General features: G+C 37.8%; 1 protein-coding gene across 3 annotated transcripts in view; it reads right to left on the minus strand.

Annotated features, from left to right (window-relative positions):
- Positions 1 to 1,597: 1,597 nt before the first annotated feature.
- The window catches only part of LOC139738501 (retinol dehydrogenase 7-like), a 32,556-nt gene continuing 19,530 nt past the window's right edge, over positions 1,598 to 14,623 (minus strand). For all 3 annotated transcript variants that reach the window (XM_071649128.1, XM_071649126.1, XM_071649127.1), the window contains 4 exons: positions 10,309 to 10,535; positions 7,541 to 7,799; positions 6,321 to 6,490; positions 1,598 to 3,186 (listed from right to left, as the gene is read on the minus strand). In XM_071649128.1, the coding sequence (XP_071505229.1) occupies positions 2,963 to 3,186; positions 6,321 to 6,490; positions 7,541 to 7,799; positions 10,309 to 10,535 (880 nt within the window). In that variant the 3' untranslated portion in view covers positions 1,598 to 2,962. The remainder of the gene's footprint in view (positions 3,187 to 6,320; positions 6,491 to 7,540; positions 7,800 to 10,308; positions 10,536 to 14,623) is intronic.

Here is a 14,623-nt window from a genome sequence, read left to right on the forward strand (position 1 = left end):
TTGCAAATATTTGTTTCTTCTTGACATGTATGTGAAATCAAGCCATGACACTATTCTCCACACTGACTGTGCAAAGCCAAGATATCCAGACTTGATTTGAACTTCGTAAGTGCATAACTTTTGAAGCTAGAACTTGGAACAAGCATTGCATAGTACTGTCATACACCTATCTCACACATAACCCTATGTAATGTGGAATGAAAGACCACAACTTAACTCACCGATGGTTATAAAAAAAGAAAGAAAGAAGAATGAAAGATTAATAGATAATCTATGCAAGATCTATTTAACCATTTGATACCTATAATGCATGTAGTTATGCATGTCAAGTCAAAAGCAAGGAACAAATTACAAAGAAAAGTACTTTGCAGGCTATTCTACAGGTACAGAAATGATTGGAGATGAGGAGCAGTACACAGCTTAATTTTGAAACACTTGTCTTTACCATTAGAGGAAACTATCAGCAAATGATTTCAGGCTACACTAGCACCATCAACCACCCCAGAGAAGATAAAAACAACAGTCCTGGTTACTGCTCCTCTTGTATATTTTACCTCCCCCCCCCAAAAAAAAAAAAAAAAAGAAGAAGAAGAAGAAGAAGAAGAAGAAGAAGAAGAAGAAGAAGAAGAAGAAGAAGAAAACCCACAAATGAATAAAAAAATGAGGTAAAATAAAAAAAAAACGAAAATGAATAAATGAATGAATGAATAAATAAATAAATTAATTAATTAATTAATCAATAAATAAATACATAAATCAATAAACAAATAAATAAATAAATAAATAAGTAAAACAAAAAAGCTCAAAATGTGTGCAGTAATATGCACCCTAGGCTCAATCAAGTCTTGACAAAATCAACACTCCCCCCACCCCCCCCCAAAAAAAAACAAAAAAACAAACAAACCAAAACCCACCATCAGCCTGAACTTTTTAGGCTGCCCATCAATGGATACTGTCTTTAATCATCATGGAATATCCAAATCTGCTGTTTGGCACCCAGTCAGGATTGCTCCGTTTAAGAATTGTACCTCAGTATTGGTGCCGTTGAATCAATCTGTGTAAAGAAAACCACTAGCAACAAACATCTAGCCAGTTTCCTCCTTGAAAACCAGATGGACAGTGTCATGGCCACAATGTCAGGGCCCTGTTTCATAAAGCTGTTTGTAGAGTTACGAACAGCTTATAAATGACTGATGATCAGTTCTGATGTGCTATACTTATCAGAATTTCAATAATTCAGCACAGAAACTAATCATCATTCGTTCGTAAGTCGTTCGTAACTTTACGAACAGCTTTATGAAACACCCCCCTGGACCTGTACATTGTACAAACCACTAGAGGAGTACGTCTCCTCAATTCTATCATGTATACAAACACATACTGTAAAAGTAGATATTTTTGCGCAACTAATTTTTCGCGCTTGGCCGGGTAAGATGAGTTTCGCGTGTTTTCAATTCTGCTGACTCAACATCAACTACTGGAACATATGGCAAGCAAAAATATTTTCCACTTTTACAGTACATAGCCCTCCACCCCCCCCCCCCCCCCCAACTAACAACACATGTTAACAGAATCTAAAATCACAGAGCCTATCACATCATTTTCAGGTATTTGCAGCAAAACAGAGACAGATTCTGACCTGTAGTTCTTGTGGGGATTACAAAAGCAAAATCTGAAGTAATATTCACAGATAGGAATGTCATGCAACAGAATATTGGCTGGATGAGAAGTCAAGAATCTGCAATCTGATATGAGTTTTGCTATGAACATAGTCATTAGTGAATGACAGTGTATAAACATCCTTCTTTTCTTACACTATAACATAACTTGCCCTAGGGCAGTATTTTCAAATAATTGCAAGTCGGTGACATCTGTAATTTACCCTCATGAAATTGCAATTATTCCTCTTAAGAGGATTTAATTGCAATTGCTTAACAGCAGTACATTCATACCATCATTACTGAACTAAGAAACAGTGAAGTCAAAAGAAACAGATGATTTTTTGACACAAACACATAGAATTACCAGTAAAAATGAATACGAATCCTTAGAAATCTCTGAACAAAGAGGTATATGAATCAATATCCTGATTATCCATATATTCACCAAACTATTCGAAGACCCAACTGTATCGACTTAATTTGCTAATGTCATTGACAACAAAGCATAATATCACAAGTCATAAAAGTATACATGATAAACATTCACAGTTGCTGAGTAACAATCATTAGGAAGTCATAGCTGTAAGTGTAACATTCATAGTAAGTTCACCAGTATGTCTTAAAGTAGTCAATCCATATAAACAACAAAATGTATTAAACTGTTCTTGTTCATAAATGGTGGCAGTGCTACCTAAAAATACAAATACAAAATAGATGTTTATATATACAATTTCTATGATATTTGTGTTTTATTTTACCCAAATCAATAATATAATAACCTCTTAACTGTCATTACGCTTAGTTTAAAAAAAAAAAAAGAAGAATGAATACAGACCTGGGAATACAAAGGGCACGTCCAGCTTTGTCTGTGCCACTACACGATTATGGCATTTCAGTTTAGTTACTCGTTGCATTGCTTGTCTGTTAACTATCTATGAATGCTTCAAACCAGAGGTCCAGAAAAGGAAAATTGATGATATATCTCATTTGCTGTGTAGAACTAATCATACTAAGCATCCACATAAGAGTATAAGTGATAGTGAAAGTGAGAAATACATCAAATGTGATTGCAGAGTGATAATGTTTAAATATTGCAGCATGAACTGCTTTTGCCAATGAATCTATCAAAAGAACTTTTCTGGACTACACTGAAGCTGGCAATCTTTTCTACAACATCGGCATAGAATGGCAGAGGTGCTGATTACACATTTCGTAGAATTCTGGAAGCTATAACACAACAGTACACCACAATGCTCCAAGAAGTAGTTCCCATTTAGCAGTATCACCGCCAAATACTGTTTTCATCGATTGTTCTTCAGAATCTGAAAACCATTTAAGCTTATCACCCAGTCTCCAATGAAAGCTGGAAAGTAGGAGAGCGGTATCCATAGCAACCGAGCATCCCATCCTACAGCATATCGTGTCTTGGGCCATCGTGAGAAGAGGGCGTGCTCCATGGCATCAGTAACTCGGTGGATTTTTGTTGATGTGTGGTTGTCCAGGACGCTGCTGACATTTGCACGTACTGTGTATACAATCAAGAGTGCAATGGTGTCAGATATATCAGAATGCAAATTGCAGACGAATGTCCATGTACAGTCCTACGATAGTTTGCACACTGGAAATGCACAGTGATTGTAGACATTTCATATGCTTAATTTCTACTTTGTGAGCAAAGTACACGTCTTGAGCTTTGCTGTGATTGTTGCAGGTTTCTAATAACGCTATTTACAAAGCAATATGAAAGGCACTTTGTGATATGGGGGATGCTTTTCAGCACTATATACCAGCCTAAACACAACTTTAATCATCCCTCTCCTTTAAAGCACATAGAGACACTACGGTAGTGATATGCGCTATATAAGCACTGTATTATTACCTCCGCCAAGGAGGAGGTTTAGTTTTCATTACCGTTTGTTTGTTTGTTAGTTAGTTTGTCTGTGTGCAAAATAACTCAAAAAGTAGTGAACGGATTTGGATGAAACTTGCAAGAAAGGTATAGAATGATACAAGTAACAGATGGTTAAATTTAGGTAGTGATCCGATAATTTTTGGGAAATTAATGAAGGATTTTTGATATTTTGGCAGGTAGGGTCAATGAACTTGGGAGTTCAGGCTGCGCGTATTTGAGGTTTGCATGCGCGCACTATAGTGCGTGCTCTAGTTTCTGCTGGGGCGAGGCGTGCCGCAGAGCTGAGGGTTTATGACGTAACAAAGGCTTCTACATTGCAATTTTTTCAGCATGCATACCAATGGGTGTAAATCACTGATATCTATGGAAGTAAAGAGCCCAAAGAACTTTTCCCCAGTGGTGAAGAGGAGATAAATCTCTTTGGGAAGAGCAAGATCATCGGTGGAAAGTAGCTGCTTGGCGGAGGTCTGCGCTCTCAGAGTGCTTTTCTAGTTATCATTATTATTACTATTTATGAAAACGTCTCTAAGTTATCAAATGCCTAATACCACAATTACAGTGTATAATAGTCCATGGGCCAGGCCAGATATTGGTACCACCTGAGGTGGCAAAACCTTTTTGGTGTCATTTTGTTTGTCAGGCATAGATATGCTTATCAAGCGATGATAGCATTTCAAAATGAGTAGCTTAGTCATAATAAATGAATTTTCAACCAATTTGGTCTCGTTGTTATATCCCTATACTTTTGAATCGAGACTAACCGCTATACAAAGAAGAGCACTGTCTTCTGTATGTTCACAGGTGTTCTGTTGTAAACGCGGAGCGCTTAGTCTTTATTCAAGACGGCGAAGGGAATATCCAAAGCTTATGATACAGTGTATATCCCTTTATCTAAAAACAACAACCCCCCCAAAAAAAGGCAATTCCTCGTGAATTTTACCGTATTTTTCAATTATTTATCATTTTCTGGTGAAAACGCTACGGTGAAAACGCTAATACCACGCCAATGTCGCTTTATTTCTATCCAACAATGAAAGATAATGCAAAAACAATGTACCGGTGCACTACAATACATTATAATAAATAATATTGTAAATGAACAGAGTGATTTTTGTTTAAAACTGATGTATTTGTTTAGAGGGTTTTATAAAAGCAGTATAGATAATCCCTTTTATTAGGAACTTTAGATATGATAACGGTACATTGTTCTAGATAAAGACTAAGCGCACCGTGTGACAGCTGTGGACATCATAACCCTTTGGATATTCCCTTCGCTGCCTTGAATAAAGACTAAGAGCACCGCGTTTACAACAGAACACCTGTGGACATACAGAAGACAGTGCTCTTCTTTGTATAGCGGTTAGTTTCGATTTAGAAGTATAGGGATATAAAAACGAGACCAAATTGGTTAAAAATTCATTTATTATGACTAAGCTACTCATTTGGAAATGCTATCATAGCTTGATTTAAGCATATCTATGCCCGACAAACAAAATGACACCAAAAAGGTTTTGCCACCTCAGGTGGTACCCATAACCCATTTTTCAGGTCTTGGCCCATGGACTATAATATCTGAAGGTACAACGACTGGTGTAGTGTTTCTTATGCCATCGCGAAGCCTTTGTTTACAAAAGACTTTGTTTGTTTACAAAAGGCACGGACAAGACTCCATACTATGAATAGACAATAGAAGCATCAACTGGGACCACAAACACAAATAAAAGAGTAATGATAAAATAAAAAGAGTTCAAATCAGCTTGCTGCGCTAATCTCATCAAAGACTACCTCGTATTCTCTCATCAAAGACTACCTAGTATTCTCTCCATACTGTCAAACCAGAAACATTTGTGGCATGCAACATTTGTGAATTGGAGCCAGCAGCCTTTTTTGCGGCATGAAACTTTTGTGAATGGCCAACCATGAAAGAATAATTAGCATAGTACGTGTACTAGTAATATGGGGATTACCAGTAGTTGAACATGAAGGCTGGTTGATATAAAACACACAAAAAGTGAGTGCTACTAAAGAGGTGTACCTCCTGGGCACTACTAAACAAGCATAGTTTGGAAATGCAAAATCATATTAGTCATGGCGGAAGGTCTGTTACAGCAGCAGCACAAATTTACTTGAAAGTGTACAGCATCGTACTGGCATTCAATGCATCGTGTAGACAAAAAACTTTTGCATGAATCTTACTTCCATGAATCTTGGCTCCTTGTGAAATTCTCAAAAGTTTCATGCAGGCAACAATTTCTGGATTACAGTCTGCTTCTACACAAGCAAACTCTAAGCTTGTGCTGGATGGTTTTACAGACAGGAAGATGAGGATTTTTCACACAGGAATATCAAAAATACTAAAGCATGAGACATTTTTGAAGGACTTACTAAAGTAAATCTAACAAAATAAAACAATGCAGACTATGACATTTTCACAGAAAAACTCAGAAGGAACACAAGAAAGTTTAAACATATGCTAGCAGCATAAAAGCCACAATCTACTGATTTGTTTTTTCTTGTTCTTTCTTTTGTTTTGTTTAAAACTGATGTTAGACGACAAGTACAAAGCTGAATAACTCACATGTTGGCTGATTTTTGGTAAGAATTTGTAACTCTCCTGCCCCCCCCCCCCCCCCCCCCCCCTACAAAGAAACAAACAAAACAGAGCAAAACAAACAAAAACTATGAACTGCTGCAGAGCAGAACCTTAATCTGACAATGAATGATTTCCTTTCTTGCTTTCAACTTACGCCTTTGATATCCCTCTTCCAGGTACTCTGATTGCATCTCTGGCTTCAGCCTGTTCCAGGATATGTCAAGGTTCTTGGTGAAGTTGGTCTTGCTAGATATCCTGGTTCTAAAGAAGCCTGGCTCTATGATGGAAACACTGATGCCGTAATGGAACATCTTGGCCTCTCTCCTGCATTGACAAGTAACATGGAGAAAAACCTGTCTCACATTGTCCTTGGAATATTCTTCCTCTTGGTACAGTGTCATTATGCTTCATTTTCCATCCAAACTTTTGTACTCCAGGTTGGTTCAACTCTTAAATAGCATCCTACAATTTTCTAGGAGTTTCAAGCCAGCTTCTACTTAACAAAGGAAGCAGAAAATTTGAAAAGTTTACATTGACTTTGACCGTTTGACTATGTGTTTGCTTTTCTACAATCATTACAGAATGGGGAGAAACACTAATCATACATATCAAGCAATGTAATACAACCTTGATTTATACACCACACCCCACACTTGCACATAACCATCCCACACTGCCTACGACAAGTCTCACATTTTTATGAGAGAAGGCTTCAAGCAGGTCAAGGGCTAATAAATAAGGAAAATACACTTGGATCATTCAAGTTCAATTTCTCAACATTTTCTCCAGGCTTGCAGCAAGTAATCTTCTGGCAATGTAGAGAAATTGTTATTATCGATATTCAAGCCTTACATTACGTGTCAACATCAAGTGATGGTGCTTATCTCTGAAAGTGAGAGTGGAAGTATGGTCGAGTTGAAGCATATATGTCATTCACCTCATGGCAAGAAATACGTGAAGATGTAAAGCATGAAGATATCAATTAAGTTGTGTGAGGCAAAGGATGACTCTAAAATCCAAGATATGCAAAAATTGTTGTCTCCTATTAAAAAGCTGTGCATCTGCAACTAATCAAACAACCTTCTTGCCATAAAAAACACACTTACAGTTTATACAATGAAGCATGTAAGCATACCTGCTACAGGTATAATACAAAACCACTTCTTTGTGGCAGTTGTCCTTTTGAAAGAATATCATATTTTCTTTCCATTTGAGAGAATTTTTAAGTTTCCCTCAGCTGACCTCATTAGAAATGGTTCCTGGAAGAAGATACCAGTCAACATAAGTATTGGGTTGGTTTGTGCTTTTAGTGTGTGTGTGTCTTTCATGCAGATGAGCGGAGATGGGGGCATTACAACCTTTAATCAGGAATACCTGACTGAGTCTGAGTATGCCTCAACACCAAACTTGGAGACGGCGTAGGCTCCACTGGGCATGGCAAAGCGTCCCTCTGTGCTGGCCATGTTCACGATGCGTCCTTTGGCTCTCCTGACCAGTGGCAGGAAGGTCAGGGTCATGTCCATCATGCCAAGGGTGTTTACGTCCAGCACCTTGCGGTAGTCCTCCCTCGTGTGCCATTCCTGTAGACCACAGGCTATTGAGATGCCAGCATTGTTCACCAGACCCCATAGACCTGGCATAAGAATGGATAATTGTGTGTTTGGCAAAATAGTTAGCTGACTGATTGACTGTTTATAATTCAATTCAATTCACCTGCAAATCCAATATGATCATCACAACTGTGCAACCAGCTATCCTCTACAGAGGCCCCGTCACACTAGAGCGTATCAAGCCAACAAAGCCCAACAAATTTGGAAATTTCAAGATACATAATTTGCATCCATTGCTGATACAAAAATAGTTTTTAACTTGTTTGACTTTCTATGTATTCATTACCTATTCACAGGGATTCGCAGAGATATCAGCGGCGGATCAAGTAATTCCGTAAAGGGGAGGCGCGCCTTCGCAAAATTAAAGGGGGGGGCGCATGCATCCCCCCCCATTTTTTTCTTTTTCTTTTTATTGTTTTAGCCAAAAATAAAGAGGGAGCACGCGCCCAGTGCGCCCCCCTCTGGATTCACCACTGGATATGCGTGTTCAAAATAAAAAATCTCTGCAAGTTTTTACAAATAACTTATGAATACAAAGAATGTTAAACAAGTTATGAACTATTCTAGTTTTGGTAAAGGACAACATATTTTGAAATGTTCAATTTTGTCTGGCATTTGTTGGCTCAATATGCTCTAGTATGACTGGGCTTATGTGAAGCCGTTGTGGAAGCAAATATTCTGTAAACATGAATACACCGATAAATATTCATTCAAAGTGGCTTTACTGTTGACAGGGACCAAAGGACAGAACACTGAAGCTTGCTGGTCTTTCCTTATAAAGTTTACCTCCCCCTCACGATACCTGACAGCTAATATGTTAAAGATTAATGGTAATTCATACAAAGTAGTGACAAATAGGTACTGGTCCCACTCTTCTTATTCTGGCATTTTGCCCAAAATACCTCTCATAAGGGCAACAGAGCCATTTCTACGACTGAATGTGGTTAACAGCTTTATTTTTTGGTTGCTGTGTTATGAAGAACACTGAATACAAACTTCATCTAGTCACCATTTACATACCAGGTAGTTGTTGTTTTGTTTTTTCTCCAGTTCCTAACTCCAACTTTCATTGCAAACAGCATCTGGCATCACAATGGGGTATAAAACTTTTTTTTTTAATTGAAATAATTTTCCTCACTGTCTGTAAATGCTGTTTGTATCATCTAGACACCACTTGACAGTGGTTATTGATGATTAACTCTGTGCCTTGACATAAATGCTCAGCCAGACTTCTCTGAGAATACAAAGACACATGTCATGAATCACGATCACTTGTAACCTTGCCAAGCGTAACAAATGCGTTTTATATCACCATATGCTTGTTATTGTATGAAGTGGGGCGGCAAACGGAGTAACATGGCATGTTTTCAATTCAAGTGCAATAAAAAATTCCATCCTAATCCTGCATTATTCCAGGTTCAACTAATCTACAAAGCAAGTAGACATTTCATGCTCTGGCAGTGAAACAACACACTGCTGACAAATTGCTACTAACTTTTATTCCATTTTTACAACAGATATCAAATGACCATACAAAGCTTATGAGGACATTATTTTGCCGACAATATCGACCAACTCTTAATGTATTCAATTCCTACGTCAGTCTGCCAAATTGATATTGTTGTATCTAAAAATATAGGAAACCACTAAATATGTAGTGCCTGTAATTTTCTTCTTTTTTCCTATAAGTTGACAGAAAGAGTTTAAAAGCTGAGCTTTAAATGGCAAACAGGGAAACATTTTCATGCTTTCCACAATATTTCATACAAAATACAGGTACATTGTACATCTAAACTTTGCAACTTGGTTTCTGTTACAATACTACTACTACTACTACTACTACTACCTATGGGAACTTTTATTGTATTTCACACACATTTCTGGAGATTCTGATCACAATCGGCTGATTGCAGCTTTAAATAGGTTTCTACAATAAGTTCGAGCATTTGACATCTAAATCATACGTTGTATGTACAGTGACTAAACGATCATGCCTTCACAGATGATATTTGGTCATTAGAAAACAGAAGGGATGCTTTTGCACTGACTTCAAGCATAACCTACATCTACTTCAGCACATTTATGTAACTTTGAGATGAAATCTGGTAAGGTTTGGGGAGATTTAGAAACAAGATTACTTTTTGGGACAACATACTTTGTATTCTTTACCTCTTTCAATCTATTCTAACTGTATCTCTGTAGTTTACAATGTCCACTCAACCTGAGGGTATGGAAAAAAAAAACTATATGCTAAATCCCTCAGCCAAACGTCTCACACATTGGTACATTAATACTGTATGTATACCTCATATATTTAGCGAGTCTAATTTTTTGCAAATCAGGACTTCCCAACAACTTTGAGAGTGGTTTAGTTTGTGATCCGTGGAGTACAGTATAATGAAGTAATGCATGCGTGCATGTGACATTCATGATAGGGATAAGACTTAATATTCTCGCATGTCTTTAAATTTGTGTATAATTCGCAAAAATAAAACCTTGTGAAATATACCGCATTTAAACAGCTGGCCTTACCTCTATCACTGGGTATTGTTTTCTTCACTTCTTCTAAAGCTGCTTCCACATGTTCATGTTTGGTGACATCAAGCACCAGCACCTTGGTACGTTCTGTGGTCTCAGCATCAAGCTGCTCTGCTCCCTTGGCTGTCAAGCACCCAGCGAAGACAAAGACACCTAGTGACTCTAGCTGCTTGGCCAGGAGGTTGCCAAACCCACTGTCACATCCTGTGATCAGCACATATCTGTTCAAAGATGCAATAAATTGTTATAAATAAGGTGGTATTACACAGACCAAGTCATTAACTATCAACCAAACCTTGGTTAGTCCATCACAGAGATTACATGTCAGGAGTGCCACAGTGATAGGCAGTGACTATCATATACTGGTATATACACATGGCAAGAAAACAGTGAAAATATTCAACCACTTGTAAGCTTAACTCATGAGATGGCATTTATTGCCTGTTTGTAATTTGAAGTATTGTTGGCATCTCATTCAATTCCAAACAAGAACTGAATGTTAATTCAGTCTTGCCAAGAATCCTTGACTAATGATGATTACCATAATTTCCCAAACCTTCACAATGTCACATTTCACATTTGTCCTTTTGACTTTGTTATAGCATCATGTCTGGCACAGTGTGAGAAAGTTAATCCCTTGCATGAAAGAAACTTTTTGTATGAATAGATTAAATGCTGCTGCTGCTGATGGAAAAAAGTCCATGTTCTACAGAAAGCTCCAAAAATTTGTAAAGTAATGCACACAGTGCAGTATTGATGACACACACAAAAAAAAATAACTCACAAAGCTGTCCTGTATGTGCTCTCTTGCCTTTGGCTACACACAGAATTATAATTCAACTGAAGCAAGCCCTGACATGAGATGCCATTGTGAAGATACATGGAGGTTTTAACAATGGAATGAATTATAGTTTGCCTCCTCCTCAATAATTTTTCCCATTCTTTTGATGGTGAATCTTCCCAAATTGATACCCTACACTAAATGGGCACTCTTGAAGATAAAGTGGAAAACATGTGTAAATTGTGGTGGCAAACATTAATCATCTCTTCTTTTTTTGTATCCTCTTCCAGACTGTCCCCTACAGCATGCATTTCTTACAGTGAATCACTACAGTATACAAATGATGCACGGGTCTCAGTTCGTCAGTAGGAATTGTGTGCATAAGGTACATGTAACTACGGAATGCTTAACCCACGAGGCGAAGCTGAGTTTCGCCTCATGGGTTTAGGCTAAATTCCATAGTTACCGCATGCACACAATTCCATCTGATGCACAAAAAGACACATGTACATCATTTGTTTTATCGAACGGTGACAAATTTTGCCAGAAATTAATTGTTTTTTTCATATTTCTGACAACATGCAAGTCTTTCTTTTTGGCTTGCCATAGATGGAAACCGTGCATCAGCAATTACTGATGCATGGTACTGATGCATGGCTGGCCATCTCTTGTCAATTGCGCTCACGGGCTCCTTGTTATCACTGTATGAACGGCAAGCCATCTCTTCGCGAATTCTTTGATACAAGTACGTGCAACATGTTTACTACATCTATCGCCAATGATCTTTAAAGCGTGCTGCCAGTAAAAATTGACACATGGCTCTTGACCAACGAGATTGCAGGATTCTCTCGATTGGCTCTATAATCATTCATAATGCTTGCTTGCTTCATGTACAATGAGTTACACATACACTTGTATGAGTGGTGCAAGCTTTGTAACTGACTCGCATGGAGTATGATCAATGTCATACTACCTGGTATGCACACCGAATACAAATCTGGAAATTTTAAACACAGGTACTAAATGTATATTACATTCGGAATACATGTAATTTTACTTTTTCATGAATTTCCAGATTTACAGTACTCTACTAACATCAGTCACACTAAATTCAGTACATTGTATCAAATAAGATTTTGATGGAATGCACAATCAAACTTTGGACAAACATAGACATCACATTTGTCTCAAGGTTATATCACAACACTGACAATGTTCAGTGGGATTCACACGGCACGCTAATTAGCGAAATAAAAATCTTGAGATTTGCATCACAATCATAATCTCAAGATTTTTGCCTGTGTGGACACAAAAATCCCACCAATTATTGCTATCAGCATCATGATGCAAATCCCAAGAAATCTTCCGCTTATCTCTGAAAATTTCACCTCGTCATGACTGTGTGAAGGCTGGACCAAATAATCTCAAAATTTCATATCCCATCATTTAAAGCACACATCACACCAGCGTGTGCACCACACCACTGTGACAAGCAAGTACAGAGGGCTTGCAAAAAATCTCTAATTTGGATCGCAATCATTATCCCACTATTTGTCCATGTGAATGCTTGCAGAAAATCTCAAGACATGTGTTGCGATGCTATCAGGGCAATTACCCCCCCCCCCCCCCCCCCCCCCCCCCCCCCCCCTTACTGGTTAGTGATAAGGTTAGAGTAAAGATTAGGGTTAGGTATGGAGTTATTATCCCACTATTTTGTATGTGAATGCAGCTAATATTTGAAAAGTGAAATGCCATTATGTATTAAGTGTGCTACAAAATGGCAGCAAAAGAAATATAATATCATTATCTATCAGATTTTCAATGGGTTGCTGCCAGGCACGGCCATAAAGTCACAGTCATTCGAGAGGCCTAGGTTACTTGACATTCACTCTTGACAGACTTTGCACTCTGTTTTAGAACACCTAAACAGAGTTATATTAAACTGTACTGACGACAGCGTGATCAAAGACCTACTATAGCTTGCTTATCTTCCACAATGTTAGCCTTTTGTCAGACCTCATGGCATAGGTTTATATTCTACATCGTGACACGACTTATTTGAGTCTAGTTCACCTGCAAGGAAAGGGGTGAGAGCGCACCCAAGCAGGCAGCCACTCGGCATTTTCAAACTTGGGATTTGCCTCACCTTGCTAAACCACATACCGATACATTGATGTAACATACAAGCCATACAGTACATACATGTATCTAGTGTGGTAATCTACCAGCTGTGCATTGATTGGCCAGTTGGAATCATAGATTAGTGGTACAGAATGTACTTTGTCACTATTTGCATAAAATCTGCACACCAAATGTAGGCTGATGTCACGTGAACGATAAACTCGCTGACTGGCCACTCCCATTTTGGTAGGGAATTTGCACTGGAAACAATGGTTATGATAAGAAATCAAAACCAATATTGAAAAGGCCTACCAGCTGACTTTGTTCACCCAAGCTTTCACCAGGGGTCTTGCGATAATTTCATTCCAGCCGAGCCAAACTGTCAGATTTAAAATCACAGTACATTGTATTAAACAAGGCCTTGTCATAAGGATACCACACTGTACACTCAGGATATGCATAAATTTGTGAGTGTGTGCTCTTGTAAACAACTTCAATTGGGGATATTATAGTGTTTCACTCCAGGCAACCAGGGATACATTTCACACTGGGCATACCTTTGTATGCCCATTTGTTCAGAGCAATAAAACAAATGAAAAGGCACATTCTTAAAGGCCCTGGTGGCACCTTAATTGCACCTGCCTGTTCTGCATATTTAGGACCTGTATCTAGGCAAATAGCACTTCACACTATTCAAATACAGAAATTCAAAAATGTTTACACATATCTTTGATTGTTGTGTACGCACCTGTATACACTCCACGAAGCCTAATTTGTTAAATACTTAAAGGACAAGTTCACCTTCATAAACATAAGGATTGAGAGAATGTAGCAATATTAGTAGAACACATCATTGAAAGTTTGAGGAAAATCAGACAATCCGTTCAAAAGTTATGATTTTTTGAAGTTTTTGTGCAGTACCCGCTGGATGAGAAGACTACTGCAGTGTATGAATAACTTAGATGTCACATGCGTACAACAATATAAGGAAAATATAAAGAGAATTTCACAAAATTCCATCTTTTGAAAAAAAGTACACATTCCCCTGACTCGTTACCGATACATGTTATGGGTAATATTATTCCCCCTGCCCTTAGAAAGAGGCAAGTCAATTGCTCTTTTATTATGCGAAAAAAGTGAAAATATGTTGAATTTTCTTTTATATTTTCTTTATACTGTTGTACGCATATGACTCACAAGCTGTAGTAGTCTCCTCATCCAGCGGTTTCCAACACAAAAATTAAAAAAATTCATAACTTTTGCATCGAATGTCCAATTTTTCCTCAAACTTTCACTGATGTGTTCTACTAATATTGTTGCATTTTCTCAATCCTTATGTTTATGAAGGTGAACTTGTCCTTTAACTGAATTTAGATAGTTTTAATAGTTTTCAATTTCAGTAAGTCA

Source organism: Diadema antillarum, unplaced genomic scaffold, assembly GCF_040938485.1.
Source record: "Diadema antillarum isolate AM-2024a unplaced genomic scaffold, OU_Dant_1.0 seq00000746_RagTag, whole genome shotgun sequence".
NCBI lineage: Eukaryota > Metazoa > Echinodermata > Echinoidea > Diadematoida > Diadematidae > Diadema > Diadema antillarum.